The 20,596-nt window shown below is 36.8% G+C and overlaps 1 protein-coding gene across 3 annotated transcripts in view; it reads left to right on the forward strand.

Moving 5' to 3' along the window:
• The window catches only part of NSD2 (nuclear receptor binding SET domain protein 2), a 104,536-nt gene that overhangs the window by 70,243 nt on the left and 13,697 nt on the right, over nucleotides 1-20,596 (forward strand). For 2 of the 3 annotated variants that reach the window (XM_072861960.1, XM_072861959.1), the window contains exons 8-13: nucleotides 456-574; nucleotides 3,712-3,793; nucleotides 4,814-4,938; nucleotides 17,963-18,094; nucleotides 19,154-19,277; nucleotides 20,294-20,494. In XM_072861960.1, coding sequence (XP_072718061.1) covers nucleotides 456-574; nucleotides 3,712-3,793; nucleotides 4,814-4,938; nucleotides 17,963-18,094; nucleotides 19,154-19,277; nucleotides 20,294-20,494 — 783 coding nt within the window. The remainder of the gene's footprint in view (nucleotides 1-455; nucleotides 575-3,711; nucleotides 3,794-4,813; nucleotides 4,939-17,962; nucleotides 18,095-19,153; nucleotides 19,278-20,293; nucleotides 20,495-20,596) is intronic. The other variant, XM_072861962.1, reaches the window with a different exon arrangement.

Raw genomic sequence — 20,596 nt, forward strand, 5'->3', positions numbered from 1 at the left:
AATAGATGTCGCCAGTATCTTCATCTGTATAATTTGGAGAACTTAAAGGAGACTTAAGGAGGAGACTTAAAAATTCATTTCAGTGATAAGACACTGTTACAAAGTGGCAGGAGAGTTAAAAGCTGTATGGATCAATCATGTACAGTCTGACAATATGAAACAAATGTTGGGCAGTAATATTCAGATCTTAAACTAGTGCTTATACAAGTAGACTCATCTTTCTAAAATAACTTGAGTATGAAGCAGTTGATTTGGATGTGTTCTAGAGTTAGTCTTCAGCACCAGAAACCAGACCTTAAGCATTAAGAGGTCATCAAACTGTGTTAATGTTTAACGATGTTTTAAAAATAATGACTGAAAGAAAAGTTACTTAAATAACTAGATCAGTTCAAAATAATTTGAAAGTGGGTTTTAGATTATTTTTCATGTAAGTTTCCCCCATCCCCCATCCCAAGGTAACTTACATGGAAATAAAAGAAACCAAAAAAAGAGGACAAAGGAACCTACAGAAGATTTTGAAGTTCAGGAAGCACCTAGGAAAAGACTCAGGATGGATAAACAGAATAATCGGAAGGTAATTATGTCGTTGGTTTGTTTGGGTTGATTTATAGCAGCACCAATCACATTGCTGTAGTTAAGTTTGTCAGCATTTCCATTTCCAGGATTAAAAAAGTAATGTCTGTATATCAAACCAAACTGTTGTAAATATTCAGAGATACATGTGAGCGTATTGCTGTGGGGTTTATTTTTTCTTTGGTTTTGAGGATGGAGGTATGACAAGTTGCACTTGCTACTTAAACTGTGGTGAAAATGTATGCTGAGAAAATCTGTTTCCCAAAGGAATGTGCAGAGGCATGACCTTTCCGTGTTGTCATGCTTTGTAGTTCTTTTTCTTTCCTCCTGAATTGGAGTTCAGAGATGTATACAAGAATGTAATAAAAATATCTTTAGTCAATATAGACAAAAGTGGGGGGAGAGAGGAAAGCAAGTAAAGCAAAACAGAAAAACTACTTTTCAAGAACTGGAAGCCTATAGAACATTTTAGAGTGGCATGCTGACCCATTTCTTAAGTTAGGAAACTGCAGTAAATATTATAGTATATTTATCGCACAAATCATGGGCTTCTTTTCAGTTTAGGTTGCTTGTGAGCATGAGAGTTTTCCTTACATAGGTCACTAAAACTATGTATATGGATACAGCCCAAGTCTTGTAGACTTAAGCATAGGTTTATTTAGTCATGCATGTAGACCAGTGAACTTCATGGGTTTTACTTGTGTGGAAAGCTTAGCTCACAAGTGTTTTCAGATATGTTATTACAGTATCATACTGTAGTGCGAGTATCACAGACCTCATCTCAGGACTTTAATGGTACAGCAATTAAATGAAACAACCTAATGTACGGAAAGGTGGTGGATTTATATTTTAAATGAACTATGGAGATCACATTTGTAGTTGCCAGTTTGTTTGGTAGGCTGATTATTTTAGTACCTCTGTTGATACTGTGGATATTCAGACAACTTGTTTAGAGTTCAATATAAAAAAATAAATATAATTTCAGATAGCCAGGCTTAATGAGCTTATCAGCAAGGGACAAAGATAATTCTTGGAGAAATGTTGTTATCGTTGCAGAAAGAAGGGCCAAAACTGGGTTTTACACTTCTTGCTCTAACGGGATAGTTGTTGAATATTCGGCTTATATTCTAGGAGAAGTTTTTGGACCCTTTTTAAACTTGTCTAATTGATTTGAGTTCACTATAATACACTAAATCCATGGAATAATTAAGTTTACTTACTGTAATTTGTGCTATGAAGTCCTTGTTTTGACTGTCCGTAAAGTTACTTCTTTACTGTCCCACCAGCATTCGTGCACTACAGTTAGCCTACATTATCACAAGTAGAGTGAAAGGTGGTTGCAGTATAGCTCATGCAGAGGAGGTTCTGGTATCTTTGATGCTGTGATGCAGATGTGAATATTAACAGGAAAATAAATAAATAAATGAGATGAATTATTCCCGTAAGATACATACCACTAGTAACTCTGACTTAATAATGTGCATTTGAGAAGTGTTGTCCTCTATCTGATCCATTTATCAGAACTAGTTACAAGGAGTCTGATGTGTGTAAATATTAGGTAATTTGGAAACTCTAAATGCATATAGCAGTGTTTGTGCTTCTGTACACAGAAGGGTCAGATATCGTAGAACAATTGCTTTGTGGTTTCTTTTATGAATTGTCTCTTAGTCTTTTTCCTGCCTTCACCAGCCCAGGGTACTTCTAGCTGTATGTGCTGCTGTTTAGTAAAACATTTAGTGAATGACAGTGAAAATGTCTATGTAATGATTCAAAAAAGCAAACACTAACCGTACACCTTCCTTCTGCTATTCCCAGTTTACCTGCAGGCTTTTGTTACAGTAATTTTGGATAGGAGGAGCTTTAATGACTTCTTTTCATGATGTTTTACTTCTTGCATGATAGTTATGCATTATCCTCTCCTTTTTTCCTTAATTCTTATTTATGAAATCTGAATGTTTTCGATCAAAGTAACTAAGTCATAAGTACCCATATGGAAGTTTTGAAAAACTAATTCGTTCATCGGTGCTTTCGTGATGTATGTAAAATGCACATTAACAAAATGGGGATTCTGTAAAGCATGCTTTAAATTTAAGAGTGAACTATACTGTACATTTTCTTTCATTTTTACACAGAAGTGTAACAGTAATCTTACAAAACTGATACCGGGAGCCTCCGGTGGCATTAGTGTTAGGGCATCTCAGTCTACTTAGAAGTCAGTAAAAGCACAGTATAGCACATCTGTAGTACAGTAGCCATTCATATTTATTTTTACAAAGGAAACTAGTTCTCTGGCCTCTGAGGTATTTACCTGCACATCTTTTGTAAAACTGAATGTCAGATGAAGAATATGAAAAAGTATGTAGAACCTTCTGTTACGTAGAATTATTCTTATTGATCAGGTGAGCATTTGTCAGGGTTAAGCATTCTTGGCTACAATTTTAGTGACTTGTTACTTGAATGAATCTATAACATACAAAAAGAAAAAAGAATAGTGGCATGTGTAAGGAACAGTGTCTAATTTTGACAAAGCTTTGACAAAAACTTCCCCAGTTTTCGGCCTAAACTTTTAATGAAAAATTCTCAACCTGGAGCAAATTTATGTGTTGTTTATGCTCCCTTGAAAATAGTGTTTGTATTTTTGGAAATGCTGAAACAATCTTAACCATAGTAATTTAAAAAATGGCACTGCTATAAGTTGTGGAGTTGAAAGCGAGCCTCCTTGAGACTTGAAATTCTGCACAGGGTTTATTTTCAAATTTATATACTAATTCTGCAGTTTACCTTTAATAATTAAAGGTTTTAATTTGACTAGTTTAGACGAAGAATAGTAAGGATAATTTACATGTTTCGTGTTCATTTAGAAGCTCCCCTTTTTGATATGCTGAGTTTGGGATGGATAAGTGGGATGCTGGAATACTGTGTTCTTTAATTTTTCTCATTTGTTTATGGGTTTGTACCCTGTGCTGTAAATGAGTTTTTAAAATCACTTAAATGGGGCTAGCTTAACTACATTACCATTCAGATATTTGTAAAGACACTTTCTTTTTAATAACATAAATCCAGAAGTAATTGCCAGTTTTATCCAACCACTCATAAATTAGGAGTTTTTTTATTTTTTCATATTTTTTTTTGTGACAGAGGGAGACAAGCAATGACAAAACAGCAAAAACAAACTCTTCTAAGGTCACAGAAACCTCCTCTTCACAAAAGAACCAGTCAGGTAATGTGGTCAGAATAAGTTTTAATGTAACTTTTTCAATTAAATAATTTTAAACTAAACAGGTTGTCTGAGGCAGCCGGCTAAATTTTGCTGATGCAATAACCAGTTGCAGCCACTATGCCACAGATGGGGGGGGGAGTGTGCCCTCTTCCTTCACTACCACCATTTTGCAACATTATACTTGACTGAAATTGTGCATTGCTGATTTAGAGCAGCAGTTCACAAGTTCACCATTTGATGGCACCAAATTAAAGCTATTGCCCTGTGATCTTGGCCAGCAGTGGTACAAATCCTACTGCTCCAATTTGTCATTGTGCATTAGCCCAATAAAACAAGTGCAGTGACCATCAACATAATCAGTTACGATGTGATTTTAGTCCTTTTAAATGATGCTTGATGGGAGGCAGTGTGGAGCGCGAGAGGGAATTCTAAATAACTTTGGACCAAAATCCAAAAGTCAGACTTGTTAATGATGCTCAAGTTTAAGGTAACTTCTGTAAGAGCATGTCTCTTTAGGTATTATAATGATATGCCAAAGACTAGTAAGCTTCAGCAAGTTCTGCACAATGTAGAAGTGGTGACGTGCCATAGATAATGTCTGGTACCTGACTCCTGTATATAACCTTTCTTTTAACGAAGTGTTAGTGGTACTCAGATTGTGATGAGATCACATAGGCCTTCTAACGTTTATCTGAGGAGATAACTGTTACCTCTGCTTTAAAGAGGTTGTAAATCACAAGATATTTTGATTTTAATAGAAATGAGACGAAAAAAATTGGGAAAACATTTCTTAGCCATTTGTAGTACATATTTGATTAATAGAAACCTCTTTATTTTTAAAATCAAGCCAAAACACGTGGTTTCAGAAACTTACTTCGTGTTCTCTCAGCCCTACGTAGGTGCCCAGAAGACCTACCTAAATCATTCCTTCCTTTATCTGAAGGAATATTTTAAATGGCTTCAGGGAAATAACGTTTTAAAGTTCCAAACTTCACTTTGTAAACCAAAATTATTTTACAGCAACGAAAAATCTGTCTGATGCATGTAAACCTCTGAAGAAGCGAAATCGGGCTTCAGCAGCAGAATCTTCAACTCTTGCTTTTAGCAAGAGTTCATCTCCTTCAGCTTCCTTAACTGAGAATGAGGTAAAAAAAAAGTGGTGTTTGCACACAGCCATTTAATTACAGAAATTTTCAGGTGTGAATCTTGTTTAAAAACAAAAATCAAAGGCGAATTCTCTAACGTTGGTGCTCTAGACAAGTTACAGTTTTGGCCTCTGTGAAACCTGTTCATGTGTGCATTGCAAATTCATTTATTGTAATACGAACGTCTGATTTGGGGACGTCGAGATATTATTGTGGTTTTTAATGTATTTACCAACAAAGTTTTAGAATTGTAACCTTCTATTAGAGGCAAAGTAAAATGCCAGTGTGTTCTGTATTTTCTTCTACAGACTTTATGTAAGTGTACTACATTAGTTACATTATGTAACTCAATATTGTCATGTTGCCATAGCTTTTATATTGAAGCAAGTTTCCTAATCCTCTGTTTGATCTAGAACTGGACAGTTTTCTGAGCAGAGCCCCTTTAAGCTCAAATTAGTTTTCAGGCTGTTTAAGTGCTATTTCTCTGTGATGCAAATAGCTTCATCCCCAGTAGAGTTAAACAGGCAGTGAAGGATGTATCTTTTTGATACTTACTAATCATAGTCTTAGCTCTGCATATTTGGAACTGTAATTCTTCTCAATTGACATACAATAAATGAAATGTATGTACCAGAAGTGTATTCATACAATCCATTAAACCGTTCCCCAAGTCATCTACACTATTAAAACCAATCAGCCAAAGACTGGCAGCATGAGGGTGAAGTATGCATGCTGTTTTGCAGGTGGATTCAGAAATGTAGTTGGTAGGATTTAGTAAAATATCCATAGACAAACAGCTTCAAGCAGTTTGTATTACAGAAACTGTAGAGCAAATACTCGCCTGCTAACAAGGGAGTAGGGCTTCCAGCTATCCTAGAGACTTTTTCATCTCCCCTAACAAACGCATGAGGTGCTTAGACACTGTAATGAATGCAGTTAAAATATCTAGACAATGTTCAGTAAATGGTATACCTTTGGGTGGGGAAAAAAGATTGCATGTTAATGGCTGTATATCTTACTGTAACTGTAAAAATATTTTAACCAAAAAAAAAAAAAACCCAACAAATTTTCCCTCCTGTAACCCAATAAAACAAGCAAAGGAAGTCCCACAGGAAATAATGTCCGTGGCAGCAGTCAAGTAAACTAATACTTGTTCTCATTTTGTTCTCTCAATTGAGAGACTCCTATCTATTGGCTTACCAGCTTCTGCTTGTTTGGCTTTACTGCTGGGACTTGCTGTGTAATGGCTGTTTGTGTTTCGGACCATCTATTCAGCCAGACCAGTTTAAGGAACATACTGTCTTTTTGGTACTAAATATGCATCTCCAAATACTGTAATCTCAGGAGAAAGAGTCTTCTATTTCTAGATATTGTGTTTATAAAATGAAATCTCCAGAAATCTATCTTGACAAAAAGCTCCTTTTTGTAGGATTTGGGGTTGTGACTTAATGGTTCACATGTAAAAAAGGATATGGTTATATAGGCTGAGATGGAAATTTTAAAACTTAGCTCTTAATCTACTCAGCTACTGCTAAACAGCAAAAGGTGTGAGAAAAATTAACATCATACACTGCTTACAAAACACAGATACACAAGGTAGAAGGTGAATTAATTGTTTTCAAGAGTGTAAAAGGTTGTAAAAGGTTCTAAAATATCAAAACAATCCCAATCAACATAACGGAAAATACATCCTGTCAAATAACAGAGATTTTGCGGGGCTGGGTGCAGGGGGGAGTAGATTAGTGGGCTGGATCCTTAGATGGTTTAAAGCTACACTGACCTGAACTTGTACCAACTAAGGATTGGACCCAGTTTGTTTCCCAAGATATTAGATATATTTTGCCTTTAAATAAAACAAAAATGTCAGGCATGTGTTTCTGAGCTTACTATTGATCTGTTCTACAAAACAAGGAAAGATATAAATTTTGGATTGTGTGGGTGGCTTTAAAAACTATTTTCCCTTCTGTATTGTTATTTAGCACTTGTCTAAATGGCTAAATATGTGTGTGCCCTGAGAGTGTTCATCCAGAGAGAAACCTTCTCCAGAGTGTTAAGGGAAAGAGTTTAAAAAATAAACACAATCATGCAATGATGAAAGCCTTGCTCAGCTAATTGAATAGGATGTAATTCTTCTCAACATTAAATACATTTACTGATTAACTTTTCTATTTCTGTGTTCGCTATAATACTTCTAAATGTTGGCTTAGATGCTCTCTTAACAAAGATAGAAAAAATTCTGCATATTCCACAAGTACATACACCTCCACAAGCAATACTAAGTGGATTCTGGCCTTTTTTTTTCTCCTTTCTTTCCCCTCCCACACTATTTGTGGACAGCTGGTTCCAGAATGGAACATGGGTATGACTGTTACTTGCCAAGGACTGTTGCTAGCTGCACACCTCTTAAATGTCAGTCCATTGCAACTAAGTTCTACAAAAGGTGTGTTCAATAGGAAGGGTGTGCTCAGTTTTTTCTTGTTTGAAAGATGCATCTTATTTGACATTTTTTAAAAAAGATTTTGGATGCTTTTTGTTGGGGATATTTTTTAATGGGTTTTACTTGAAATATTATAAAATTAGTCAAGGCCAAATTTTCAATTGATAAGATACTTTGGGTATCTGATTTACAGGGGAGAGAGAGGGGTGGGGGTGTGGACTTCTGCCTTAAGAACAAACATTTATAGACCTGACATATCAGAGACTAAAAGGTAGGCTTTCACTCCCTTCAAAAAATCGGGCTTTGAAGTTGATTTAAGATGGATGGACAGAAGCAGTAAAGTGTTTATACATGAATGAATAAATTTAATACCTGCATTTAATCTTGAAACAAAATACTTAATTTTACTTCTAGGCACTTGACATCAGTAGTCATTTCCTCTGGTACTTCATGTGAAATATGATTTTGTTTAAAATCTAATTCTTAATGAGCAACTGGTAGGGCCAGATGTGAGAAAGATACTCAACACTTCGGAGTCTGCAAAAGCTCGGAGTAGTTTTTTACTGCCTATGTAAGACTTGGTGTAACCATCCAAAAGCTCATGATATTTGTGAGAAGAGATACAGGTGGTATACTCTTGTTTCTTTTTTTACCTTGGCCCTCCACCCCCCAATAATGTAGTAGGTGCCAGTAGAGTGTAACCAGTATTTTTTTAATAAATAAAAAAGTCTTTACATTCCCATTACTGCTGGATTATTGACACACTTGGTGTGTTTGCATGAAACATATCTGCTTTAGCTTTTCAATCAATTTTTGTGGTTATTGGCGTGCTTCATTAAATTGGACAGATTTGTTGACAGCAGATAAGTGTTATAGTATCCTGCAGGGTCTAGATACTACTTCTGAACTTTGTCAAAGAAACTGTAATTTTTTTTGAGAGAGAGGACAAAATAAAGAACATGTAATACTCTAAATTGTTAGCTAGTCTGTCATTCATCATATCCTCCTGAAGTATGAGCTGACCAGCAGATGGCAGTTTAAAGAAGCCTGTGAAAGATTTTGAAGGTGTTGCTTTTATCGTAAGTTCCTTATATCTTCCCTACAGGGAATTCTTTCTTCTTTCTGTAACATCCAGCGTCAAAACAAGCACAGTTGCTGGTTATAGCTACAACTTCTTGTGTTTCCAGGGCCTAATAATGCAAGCCTTAAGTTTTGCTCTTTTTCTACATATTAAACAATTTTTTTTTCTCATTACCGATTTGAGGCAGATTTGTTTTATCTGCATTTTTTAATGGGTCTTAGCATGTGTACGCAATGGAGAAAACACATACAATTCTTAAAAGGTAAGGTATTTGATTGAGAAGGCAGTCTTGAGACATGTACAACTTGCAACTAAAAAAGTACCTCAGCTCCTGAGGTATTGCCCTTGGAGTCTAGTTGTCCTACAGTATACAACTAAAATATTCTAGGCACGCTTACTGAAGGTAAAAATAACTGTCTTTGAGATCCTAAGAACAGGAAGGAAGAAAGGAATTCATGTTATTTTAAAGAAACTACTGCCCTAAAGAAAAAATAGTTGAAGCTAACCTTGCAGGTTGTTAAACAAAATCAGTGTGCTTCTAGTGTTTCATTCTAGCTTCCTTCGAAGATAATTTCCTCTTCAAAACAATACTTAAGGATAATTTAATATAGTGTCACTTTAAATCCTCTGACTTAGCAGACAGTTGTTTCCTGTGTTTGTTTCTGTATGCCTATAGATCTATTTTTTTCCTGTTTCAAAGCACCAGTAAGCAGTCAGGGGTACGTTTTTGTGGAAGACTGCAAGTAATTGGACTTGTTCCTTGCTAAACCTCTGCTAAAGCCTCTAATAATTGAAATGACCTGCATCGCCCACCAGATCATACAGTTCTGTTACAATGCTTCCACTTTCACATGGAAAAAAGTTCTAGGCTTGACTCTTGTTCTTTGGCAGCACATTCTGTGTAGAAAATTAAGTTTCTTATGTAATTATTCTCACCTTGTGTATTACTTAGGCTTCAGAGTGCAGAGAATCTGTTTACTGAATGTTTACATAATATAGGCTCTTATTCCACATCCCCAACCAAAGTATCATGAGTATCTGTAGGCAATTTTATAATGTTTTAAAATGTTCTCAGAGTTTTAATTAACTTTCCAGGCAAATTCAGAAATGCATAATATCCTTATCTGAAACGTCTAACTCCTGCTAATAATAAAAATGAAACTTGTCCCAGGCCGTCTTTTTTGCTATTATAGTACTGTGTACACTTGTGGCACCGCATACTTAATCTAGTCTAGCAGTATGGGCCAAAATTTCATTCTTCATTCAGTTCAGGAATTCTTATACTGAAATAAAGGAAATGTTAACTGTAACTCAATTGGCTCTGTCAGTTTTTCTGTCTCCGTGTGGGTGCACGATAGATTGTCTTTTGAATACAGTCTAATCTGTTGTTTGTATGTTGCTTATTGACTTATATAACTTGTGCTTAGATTAAAAAAAAAAAACCAACCCTCTAGCCATTGAGATTTTGTTAATAAGAAAAAAAAAATGCAGATGGTGTTTCTCTTTGGAAAGACTAAAGAGTTTACTTATCAGAACATGCATACTCCGAACTTTCTAGAGAAAGCTCTTAGCCAGGCCAGACCACTTCCTCCTGGATGACTGTGGTATAGCAATCACTGACTCTAAAGTCACGTCAGGAAGTCTGAGCTTGTAGCAGTGTCCTTAGTTTTAAGCAAAGTGGAACTTAATAGCCAACAGCATTCAGAAGTCATGGAAACATGCTTCTAAAATGCTTATTAAAAGTTGCAATGCATCTGTTAAAGATAGCAGATGACCTGAGAGAGGATGCCATTTAAGCCAGTGAGTGTCTTAAGACAACTCTGAAAGAGTGGTAGGTCACTCTTTGTGGGCCCTTTCTTTTATGGATCCTGCTGATCCTGCTGTGGAGGTGACTTGCCTACCAAACGAAAAAGCAGAAGGAAATACTTTTCTGCCATGCTTTGTTTTCACTTTATATACCCCTAGCTTTAAAATAAGTATACATTGTAGATTCTGTTTCCATTTGATGTTCTACAGCCAGGATTATAAAACAAGAGATGCTGGAGTAAAACAAGGGGAAGCGGGAGGGTTAACTTTTTTGGCTCTGGAAAAATTTGCCCTTTACTTGCTTTTATAACTGCTTAAGCACAACATGGCAGAACAACACCGTTGTCTTGAATATGATTAAGACCAAAGCTTGTATTCTTCATGCTTAAGAAGTGCTGTTAAGCAAGCATATATGAGTAATATAAGAAGCGTTTTTATAAGACTGAATGAGTTAATAAAGTGAGTTTTCTGAGGAAGAATTTTTTTTTTTAATGAAGATTGCACTTTGGTAGCTAGAAAAGTCTGAAAAGGTGTGCGACTGGTGGAGTAGTAACTCTTGGAGCTCATTCCAGGGTGGGCACCATAAATGCATAAATGTTAGCAACTTTTTCACTGAAAACTTCCAAATTCATTTTGAACCTTCAAACACTGGGCAGGGAAAGCTTGTCTGAATTGGATCTAGGAGAGAAGTCCTAGTGAAGCTGATAAGCACAGAAGTGTGGACATTGTTCACTTTGCAATTGCTAACACACAGGGAATAGTATTTGAAATTTGCTTCTGCTCCATGAGGCATGAGTTTTTGCCTTAACAAATACTGATGCTCTAGTCATTTAGGACGTCTTTTAGCCAGGAGGTACTTACAGGGAAGGAAAAAGACACCACCACCACCCCTTCCCCATGGCCAGGATAACACGGAGCCCGCAAATTTGCTTATATAGATCATCTTTTAAAAATGATTATTTAATCCTAAGCCTAAAACAAAAAGCACATTTAATAGCCATGTCAACAGCTGATTGAGGGCCAGTCTTGACAAGCAGAACAGTTGCATTTTGTGTTCTTACTATGGTGACTTCTTAAAATTCTCAGGCTGCAGATTGGATGAGTACAGCCATTTATTTTCAGGCCTAGAATTTCTGAACCCCTTTTTCTTTGGAATTACAGTGTAATGGTTTTACTGGCACTGGTATTTACTATTTGATTTTGGAGCTGTCTGAAAGGAAGTAGAAAATTTTAAATGGAAAAAAAATTTTTTTCCTCAAGTGGGTGAGTGGATGGAGCAAATGTCCACATAAGTATTTCACTTCATCCTCACCTGCTTCTTCGAAACACAGCATCATTTGAATTTTTAAATTCCAGGCTATCCTTTCTTGTATCGTGTATCAGTATGATTGGATGCCAACTGAGAATATGTCAGTACCTATCTTTTTTTAGTAAGTGAAATTTCAACCATCCAGATGTGGAACTAATGATGCCATTTGCAAAGTTCACCCACGTAATTCTAGAAATATGCAAGCTGAGTGTACATACCAGCTTGCATCCAACTTTTTTTTTTTTTTTTTTTAAAAGCCAGAGGGAATGAAGAATTGGCTCGCATTTCTGCTGAGGTGTGTGGCTGAGACTGGAATCAGGTACCCGCTTGCAAAAAAATGCTTGAAAAGTTGTTGTAGACTTGAACTCAACATTTAGATGTACTGAATGGTATGAGAAATGTTTCCCTATGTTAGTGCTTATCCTTTCACCTTTGAACGCTTTAATTGATGGTGCAGTGAACTGTGCAGTTAACTGAAACTCAGTCTTGCAGTAGGAAAAACATTTGAGAAGTGATTTTGTACACAATGCTTCTGTCAAATCATCTTCCTGCTCCCCCGTCTTTTTAGAGAGCTTCAACCAAAAGGCAAAATTAAGAATATAAACATATAAACTCACAAAATGCACATAGCTGACTCAATTTAATTCCTTTTAATACTCTAGTGTCTTAAGTCTTATTTTAAATGTCCGGAGTTGCATACATTTCCTCCTCTTTTCTTAGTCTACCCAGCAGCCTTCATCTAAAACAAATTCTTATTTACTCAACGTAATCATGAGAAGGAAACTCCATTATTCCACAAACAGTCCTTGCATCTGTATGCACATTGTATATCCCTTTTGCACCAAACAGGGAGAAGTAGTTCAGGAAGCAGTAAAAAAACCTAAATCTCATCCTTATATTTAGCCATTAAACAATTACCCAGTATTCAGTGGCAGTTGCTGGTGTAATCTGGCTTTATACAGCAAATATTGCAGTATGCAAAGCATCTTCATTCAGTTAAGAATTAATGCTGAAGATTGCTTTATAAGCATTGTTATATAGTCTTTCTAAAAATAGGTCGATGTTTGTCTGAAATAATCCATTAAACACTTCTTTTGGTTATTGTGAACAGGGAATTTTAGCATATAGTTCAAAAGAAAATTAAAAATACTTTGGGGATGTGAAGTCTTGATATGCTGATTCGTGTACTGTTGTGGGTCTGAGTAACTATTGCTGGAAAAAAGTTGTAGTAGTATAAGATGTATGATCAAAATACCTTGAGATGAGTAGACCCAATTCTTAAACTAATGACACATTGCCACAATTTGTATCTTTTCACGGGTAAAAATATAATACTAAACGCAAAGAATTTACAGACATGCCAGAATTTTGTGCCAGTTTGACTCAGTAACAAGTATTTTTCCAATAACAAAGCTATAGAGAACTTGGAAAAATGCAGTAATGTGTCCTTACATGTTCCCTTTGAGTCTTACGCGTATGAGTAGTGAATAATAACTGATACACATGGGAAAGAAAGATTGCCTTGGGAGCCTGACGGTAAATTTGTTGCTTCTGTGAGCAACCGTATTCTGAACCTCACTGATCCCTGAAGTAAGTTCTGGCCCAGCCCAAATGAAGAGCAAAGCTCATGATTGGGTGTTCAGGCTGGTTTTTTCCCTTTCTCTCACTTGTGTACCCAGATGCGCAGTTTCCAGTAGAAAAAGCTGCATTTGATTTCTGCAATACCACCCGGTTGCTCAGTGTTCAGGCAGCACAGTGTGAAAGCCTCTACAGGCAAGTACTCGTAAAATAATGTTGACGTTCAATAATTGAAAGAAATGGGAAGGAAAGCCTGACCGATGTGCAAAATGTAGAGTTTGATGGTGCTTGCGATGATACTAACTTCAGCAGAAGAAGGGTATCTTCCATGTTGCAGCATCAGTAATTGCTAATGAAAAGCAGAGGCGATTATAGAGTTCGGGTACGATTTCATTGCAGAAACTTGTCACTCGCTATAAATCTGAAGTGAGCAGCCTTGCCGTTTTCCCCCTAAATTTGCACTCTTAAAAATAGTATTTTGCCTTTATGAGAAATAAGAAATTACTCAAAATGCAAAACAGAATAAAATAGCAAACCGGCAATCGCTACAAATTGCTAATTAACAGGTTTGGCCACTAATCTAAATGTTGATTACTTTGAGCCTTGGCCTGAATATCAGAAGAGTTAATTACATGCAATTTACTTTGCTAAGGAGGTTATATTACAAAAGTAAGGACAAGACAAGCTCTGGCATGATCACAAGGGAAAGATTTACATTTGTAACTTAGCAATTAAAGAAAAAAGCCCCGAAAAACCTGTGCTGATTTTTATTGAATGCTGTGATTTAGGCACTTGTATGTGAACTATTAGACCTTCCATTATGGAAAGTTGTGTTAACAAACCACAGAAGCGTTATGTTTAATTTTAGAGGTGGCTGTGTTTCACGTCAGCATGAACTGATTTCCGGCAATCGTCTTGTTAAATCATCTTTAGTTAGTGACTGTTTCAATCTAAAGGTATATTTCTTGCGAAACTCAGCTGTCCCCTGGGTGAATCAGAACCTGTTAGTGCTGCTGCAGCTTGCTTGGGGTACAAATATAGTTTTCCCAACCATCTCGTGCTCTACCTGTCATTAGGTTGTAAGCCCTCTCTGAGAAACATTAGATGAAGGTTGTCTCAGCCTCTTCTACACAGGCCTGAAGGGACAGACGCTCATTTTACCTCTCTGATATTGCCATCGGCTATTCTGTGATAACTTTAGGAGCCGAGGTGTTGAATTCTGGCTTTCTTCACAGATGGAGCTTTCCCAAAAGATGGTTATATAGAACAGGGGTTATTTGCAAAGGGAGATGGCTGGTAGAGAGTGTTTTGCCTTCTGCAAGATATAAATAAGACAAGATTAGGGACAAACTTTGAATTATCCTGAAGAAATGCTTCCCTCTCTTATAACAGGGAATCTGCTATGCTCCCCCTTTATTAGCGCCCTAAAATTAGCCAATATGAAAACTCGCAGATGATGGTGGAGTGCATGCGAGCTGTGCATGAGTTACCCATAACGTGGCTGTTGGATGTGATGGCTAAACCTTTGGTCGTGGTAGCAGGGATCAAGAGATGCGTTCTGCAGCAGCAGCCTGCATCAGGTGGTAGAAGTATATTGCTGAGCTTCTTATCGATTCTTAGGAGTTGCAACAGCCATGAGCAGGTATCCAGGCTTGTCTGTGTAGTGCAAAACTGGTGGTTAATAGAGCATTTGATTTGAGAAGTCTGTGAGGCTCCTGACAGCCGTAAAGGAGAGATCTTGAAAGATACTCTCAGTCTGGTAGTCATACGGTTCAAGAACTAAAGGTATTTTGTTCATGCTGCGTGTGTTGGTATTCATGCTTGAAATCCAGCATTAATCTATAGGCGGGTGTAAATTGCCAAGTTTTATCTTGAATGGGCTGATAGAATTTGGGTTTTGTGCTTGCATTTGAGATTTACAGTTTGATTCTTGCCAGCGCTGCTCCTTTTTGGCTCAGTAACCATTTAATTTAAATGAAGGGCTGGTGCATTAATTCTGAGGCAGTATAATCTCGGTTCTGTAGGAAAATGGCTGTCAACCTGTGGTTCTCAAATGGCTGGGATTTCGTGACCTGTATCTAGGGGCTTTCCTGAAAAACTGTCATCTGCCAATAGGGTTACCTTTCCATATAGAGGTCTGCATCCTTCATTTGAACATTTTACAAGTATATAAACCAAAGAAAAGCTAGGAAACCGTTGCTTTGAAACAAACCTTATTCTCTTGTGACTGAATATATTTGTCACTGGATATGTTCTGTTTCTCTGCTCTGCCTTCAAAAGTAGTGAGCTGGGGGAAGAGGAGTGCTTTCCTCAAGGGCAAGACTGAAGACTGTTTTAACTCTTAACGTGTGCTGCACAAACGGTTTTTCTCAGGGTTTTAAGTGTGCTTTGTGGTGTGGGGAAAAGATGGGGGACAACCGTAGTGTCAAGTTAACCTAAGACTGCTTGTTTTGTTTACAACTTAAAGAGTACTTTTTTATTTTAAGCAGAAAAGAAATACAGATCTAAGACCTTCCAGCTTATTTTTTCTTTTTTTTCTTTTCTAAGCATGCCTAATTTTGGCTAGTTGAAACAGGAACATAATGAGGTACTAAAAATGTTAGAGCAGTGCACTGCTTATACTAATTAATGTTTCTGTGGGAATAGTTTAAACAGAAATAAGCATGTGTGTAAGTTTACTTAAACCGTAAGGGAAAATGTTTTTGTGTTTTTGCGAACTCCCACGCTACCTTTCTTTATCTGCCCCTTCCCAGCAAGAACTGGCTGCTCCTGGCCATGCACTCAGGTTGCATTTGCAGTTTACTGTTTCACAGCTCCTTCCAGGGGACAGAGATTTCCTGGTGCCTGAACAAAGCAATGATTTTACATGCAGTTTCTTTTAACCACTTCTAAAAGGGTTGGGCAGAATCTCCAAATCACTCCAGTTGTAGAAATATTCGTAAGGGAAGTGTAGGTACAAATCACTTTGATAGTATGCATTTGCACAGAGCAAATGCATTTAAACCCTTGCAAGTAATCTGGAAGGAAAAAAACCAAACAACCATCAATCTGATCCAATTTACAAAATATTTTTAGACATGATCAAGGAAAGCAAATGTTAAATGGAGGAATGCAAGTTAGCTGGCAGCAACAGTGCGCGAAGTAAATGCTCAAAACCAGTGTTTCTAAAGGGATTTTATAAAGACTAATGCTAGGCCTGGTTCGGCTTTACATTTTTCTCTCTGATTTCAAAATAAATCACTTCTAATAAATTTGCACATTACATGGAGATTGGCTGACATGGGATTTTGCACATAGCTGTCTCCATTACTAAGTAAGCTGGGCCATTTGTAATAAAATGTGTTGTACTATAGATAAATATGAGATCGTATGTCTGAAAACAGAAAGCAAATGGTTCATATGAAGCAGAGTGTCTGTATCCTGACAAATGGCTATTGGCAAAATGATCTCTTTGCGTACTGCGGCAATTTTCAGTGACTTTTAGTGCTGTATTGAAAAGGGTTAGGGAGATCCTTACACAGTGGAACAGAAGCCGTGAAGAAGAGTAGCATGATGGTTTGCTTTGGATATTGTACTTACGACACTTGTAATGGGCTATTGCCTCCAGTTGTCATGCCTGATTTTTCAACAACCTTTTTAAAGTACAGATAAGGTTTAGAGAAAACCCACCAAAATTCTCTTGATGCTGGAAAAAATTCCATAGGGAGAAAATTAGAGGGCATTCTGGCTTACCAAAAAGGATTGAAATGGGCTTAATTGCAGCGTGCTTCCACAGGAGGAAAATGTCTGATTCCAAAGGACTTCTAATGTAGCTGAAATACCTGGAGAAAGCATCATCAACTGTGAGTTGCAGTTAGACAACTCAAAAGGGACATGAGGCAGTATTTTTGATGGTATGTGTGAATAACATTAGAAGAAGCTCGAAGAGAACTGACGGGATTCTTTTTCAATTGCAAGTGGTGATGCTCTCCTGGAGAATGTAGCCAAATTTAGCCAAACGCAACTCACTGAGTACCTTGTGAGGGCAACAAGATGAAATTCTGCATCTTCTGGTGTAACGTGAGATAAGACAAATGATGCGGTTGTCCATTCGCTCCCTAAATTCTATTGAACTGAAAACTGCCCTATATTTTCTTTTAAATATGTTACTTGCTTGGTTTTGTTTTCTTTTTTTAAAGTAAATTATGAATATTTTTAAAAATCCTCCATCTTTAAAACATCTAGATCTGTTATATAAGATTTATCCATAGTAGGGTTATATTTTGTAGTATTTTGAATTCATTGTTAGCTATAACATTCCTTAAACATATTCAGAGCGCCACTTTTTTCTTTCTTCCTCTCTTCTGTATTCTGTTCCCACTTTCTTGGAGAATATTGGGTCAGAGACTTTCATATGCAGCTTGAAGTTTACAAGTTTCTTTCTAAAATTAACTGTTACTCACTCATGAAACTCATATTCGAACTTTAATCAAGGTATTTGAAGATATCCCTGTGTTACTGGCTAGGCACTTCTAGCTAACTGTATTACAGAACTGAGTATAAATAAAATGCCGTATCACAAAGTTTTGGTGTTTTGTTTTGGCTGCTGTTGCGTTGGTGAGGAGGATTGTTATGTAGTCCTTTTGATGAGACTTCCACAAATGCATAGTCTGGTTTTAATCAAGCTTTTTGTAAAGGTGGGGGAAACAAAACCGAAAGAGCGTGCCTAAATCTGCTAGTCTGCATTGCAGTCTGTTTGCTTCCTTCAGTTGATGTTCTGTACAAAACTGATGGTACATGACTGCTTTCTCTAACACGTATGTTTAATCTTCAGATCTCCGATGGCCAAGGAGATGAGCGGTCAGAGTCTCCCTATGAAAGTGCTGATGAAACTCAGACTGAAGTGTCTATATCATCCAAAAAATCTGAGCGAGGAGCAGGAACAAAAAAAGAATATGTGTGTCAGGTGAGAGATGTTAGCTGGGGCAGCAAGCCATGTTTTCGGAGATTTCCTAGAAAGGGTCTTTTTAAATATGCAAATGACAATATTAGGCCAGAAACAGGTTTATCATGTGTGTCTGAGATGTCTGTTAGTGATGAGGGTGCCATGCCAGTAAATGGAATTCTTCATTCCTAATTATTTTTTTTCTTGACTTCCAATAAGTGACTTAGCCTTTCTGCTTTAGTTTCCAGATCTGTAAGATAAGCATAATTTCTACCTCAGAATAAGTGCATGAGTGTTGCCAGGTAACTAGTTAAATGACTGAGAAGAGCTGCTCGCTTATCTGTTAATACAGAGGAGGAAGTAAAATCCAGTGGGTTTTGTGCTTCTGCATGCAGCAGAGATTGCAGTGATGCATCGGTAGCAGCGTGCATGTGGCATGCTAATTGAAAGCAAAAAGCTTTCTCAAACTATTGTAAAAGAGTTCTTAGATTATGAAATGATAACACAATACAAATGGGCAGATCAAATTTGTTTCCACAAGACTGGGCAAGCAGTTATATTTCCATTTCTTGTACATAGTGATGATGAGGTTATATCTATCTTTAAATGTTGGCTAATCCCTTAAATTCTGCCAGCATTATTGTTTGGTTCATTTTTAGTTATGCATGTGTCATTGCTAACCACTCGGACATAGAAGTATCATTGTGCCACCCAGATTAATTTCCTTTTGCCAAGGAAAAGGAAAATAAGGATGCTTTTTAACCCTACTCAGATGCATCAGTGTGCTCAGGGAAAATTTCTTAAAGCTTTTTTTCTTTTCCTTTTTTCTGTCAGATTGTATTTACTCATGAACCGTGATTCTATGAGTGATATTTCTAGTGGTTTAGTGACTCTATTATCTGTTTCGACTGGAAGCCAGGGCATGTGATGATACTTGTAAAATTATCTTTCACTTCTTAAATTTGATTTCAACAACGGGAAAATAGATTTTGAGGAGCAATATATGAAAAGGAATAAAGAAAACAGTTTTTTCCACATATGAACTTTTCTTTAACATTCAATGCCTTTGTGTTGTAAAAGCTGTGTGAAAAAACAGGTGATCTCCTACTGTGTGAAGGACTTTGCTATCGAGCTTTTCATGTAAGCTGCCTTGGGCTCTCTGGAAGACCAGCAGGAAAATTCATTTGTAGTGAATGTACATCAGGCAAGTTTGTCCCTTTCTATTAATAAAAAAAAAAGTTGTAGTTTTCCCATACATTGTTCTAGGAAATCATCCTGGACAGAGTATGTATCTCTGGAGAAATCATATTTATCCTTTGGTGCCTGACAGGGTGGGAGTTCATATAGTACCATTAAGTGTGCCATGTTTTAGAAAGCTCACGCTGCTTTCAGTGAGAACTCTTTTGCAACTGGGCTGATTTAGTCTGAATTCCATTGCCTTAATAATTGAAGAATATTTGCTCTCTGAGTACAATTACAGATTAGATTTAAAGTCTGTCACAAAGACTTAAGAAATCCTAGAAAAAAAGCAGCAAGTGAAACGTTTTAAGTCCTTTTTCAGTCCTTTGTGTGTCTGTATCAATCTTTTGCTTTTCCTATTAAAAGACTACCTTATTGCCATTAATTTCATTTGCTTTTAATCCTATAATAACTGCTTGGAGGTTCTTAATCTTAAAACTTTACGTAAAAGATTTGCGTTCTTGCTCATAAGCTCAGTTCAGTACATGCGGTAAACCTTGTTGGAACAAGGCCGCTTCAAAATAAAGCTTTTCCAAGCAGTCCAGAGAGAAGATTAGAGGATGCTTGTCCTTGGTTTGTGGACCTATTTCAAATTTCACAGGATCACAGACAACCCATCACTCTATTTCATTGCTTTGAAAAAAAAAAAATCACAGTCATCCTGGCGTACTGAAGCTTATAAGTAAGAAAGTAGAAGCAGATCGGTGAGACTTTGGGTGTTGTTGTGTACACTTTAACTGCAATGGGTTTGCATTGTAACTATTTTATCTGTATCTGAACAGATTAGTATTTAACACTACAGAGTTAAAGTAAATAGATCGCTGCATCAAATACTAGAATTTTATTTTTGAGTTTGTTTAAAAAACAAAAGCAATAAAAGCAACTCCCTCAGGCATAACAAAAACTCACAACAGAAGCATTTTAAATACACAGCTTTGGATGAAAAATTAGTTACATTATTTTTATTACTTTTGCCACTAGGTGTGCATACCTGTTTTGTGTGTAAAGAGAGAAAGGCAGATGTGAAACGCTGTGTTGTATCCCACTGCGGAAAATTCTACCATGAAGCTTGTGTGAAAAAATTTCATCTTACTGTGTTTGAGAACAGGGGGTTTCGATGTCCTCTCCACAGCTGCCTAAGTTGTCATGTTAGTAACCCCTCACATCCACGAATTTCAAAAGGTAGTTTCATTTTATGTTTTTATGACTGATGAGTTAAGTCTGTTTATGGTATGTTAAGGTAAGGAATCTGTCCATTTAATAGCTGTTAGCTGCGATTTTTCA

Source organism: Ciconia boyciana, chromosome 5 (genome assembly GCF_034638445.1).
Source record: "Ciconia boyciana chromosome 5, ASM3463844v1, whole genome shotgun sequence".
Taxonomy (NCBI): Eukaryota; Metazoa; Chordata; class Aves; order Ciconiiformes; family Ciconiidae; genus Ciconia; species Ciconia boyciana.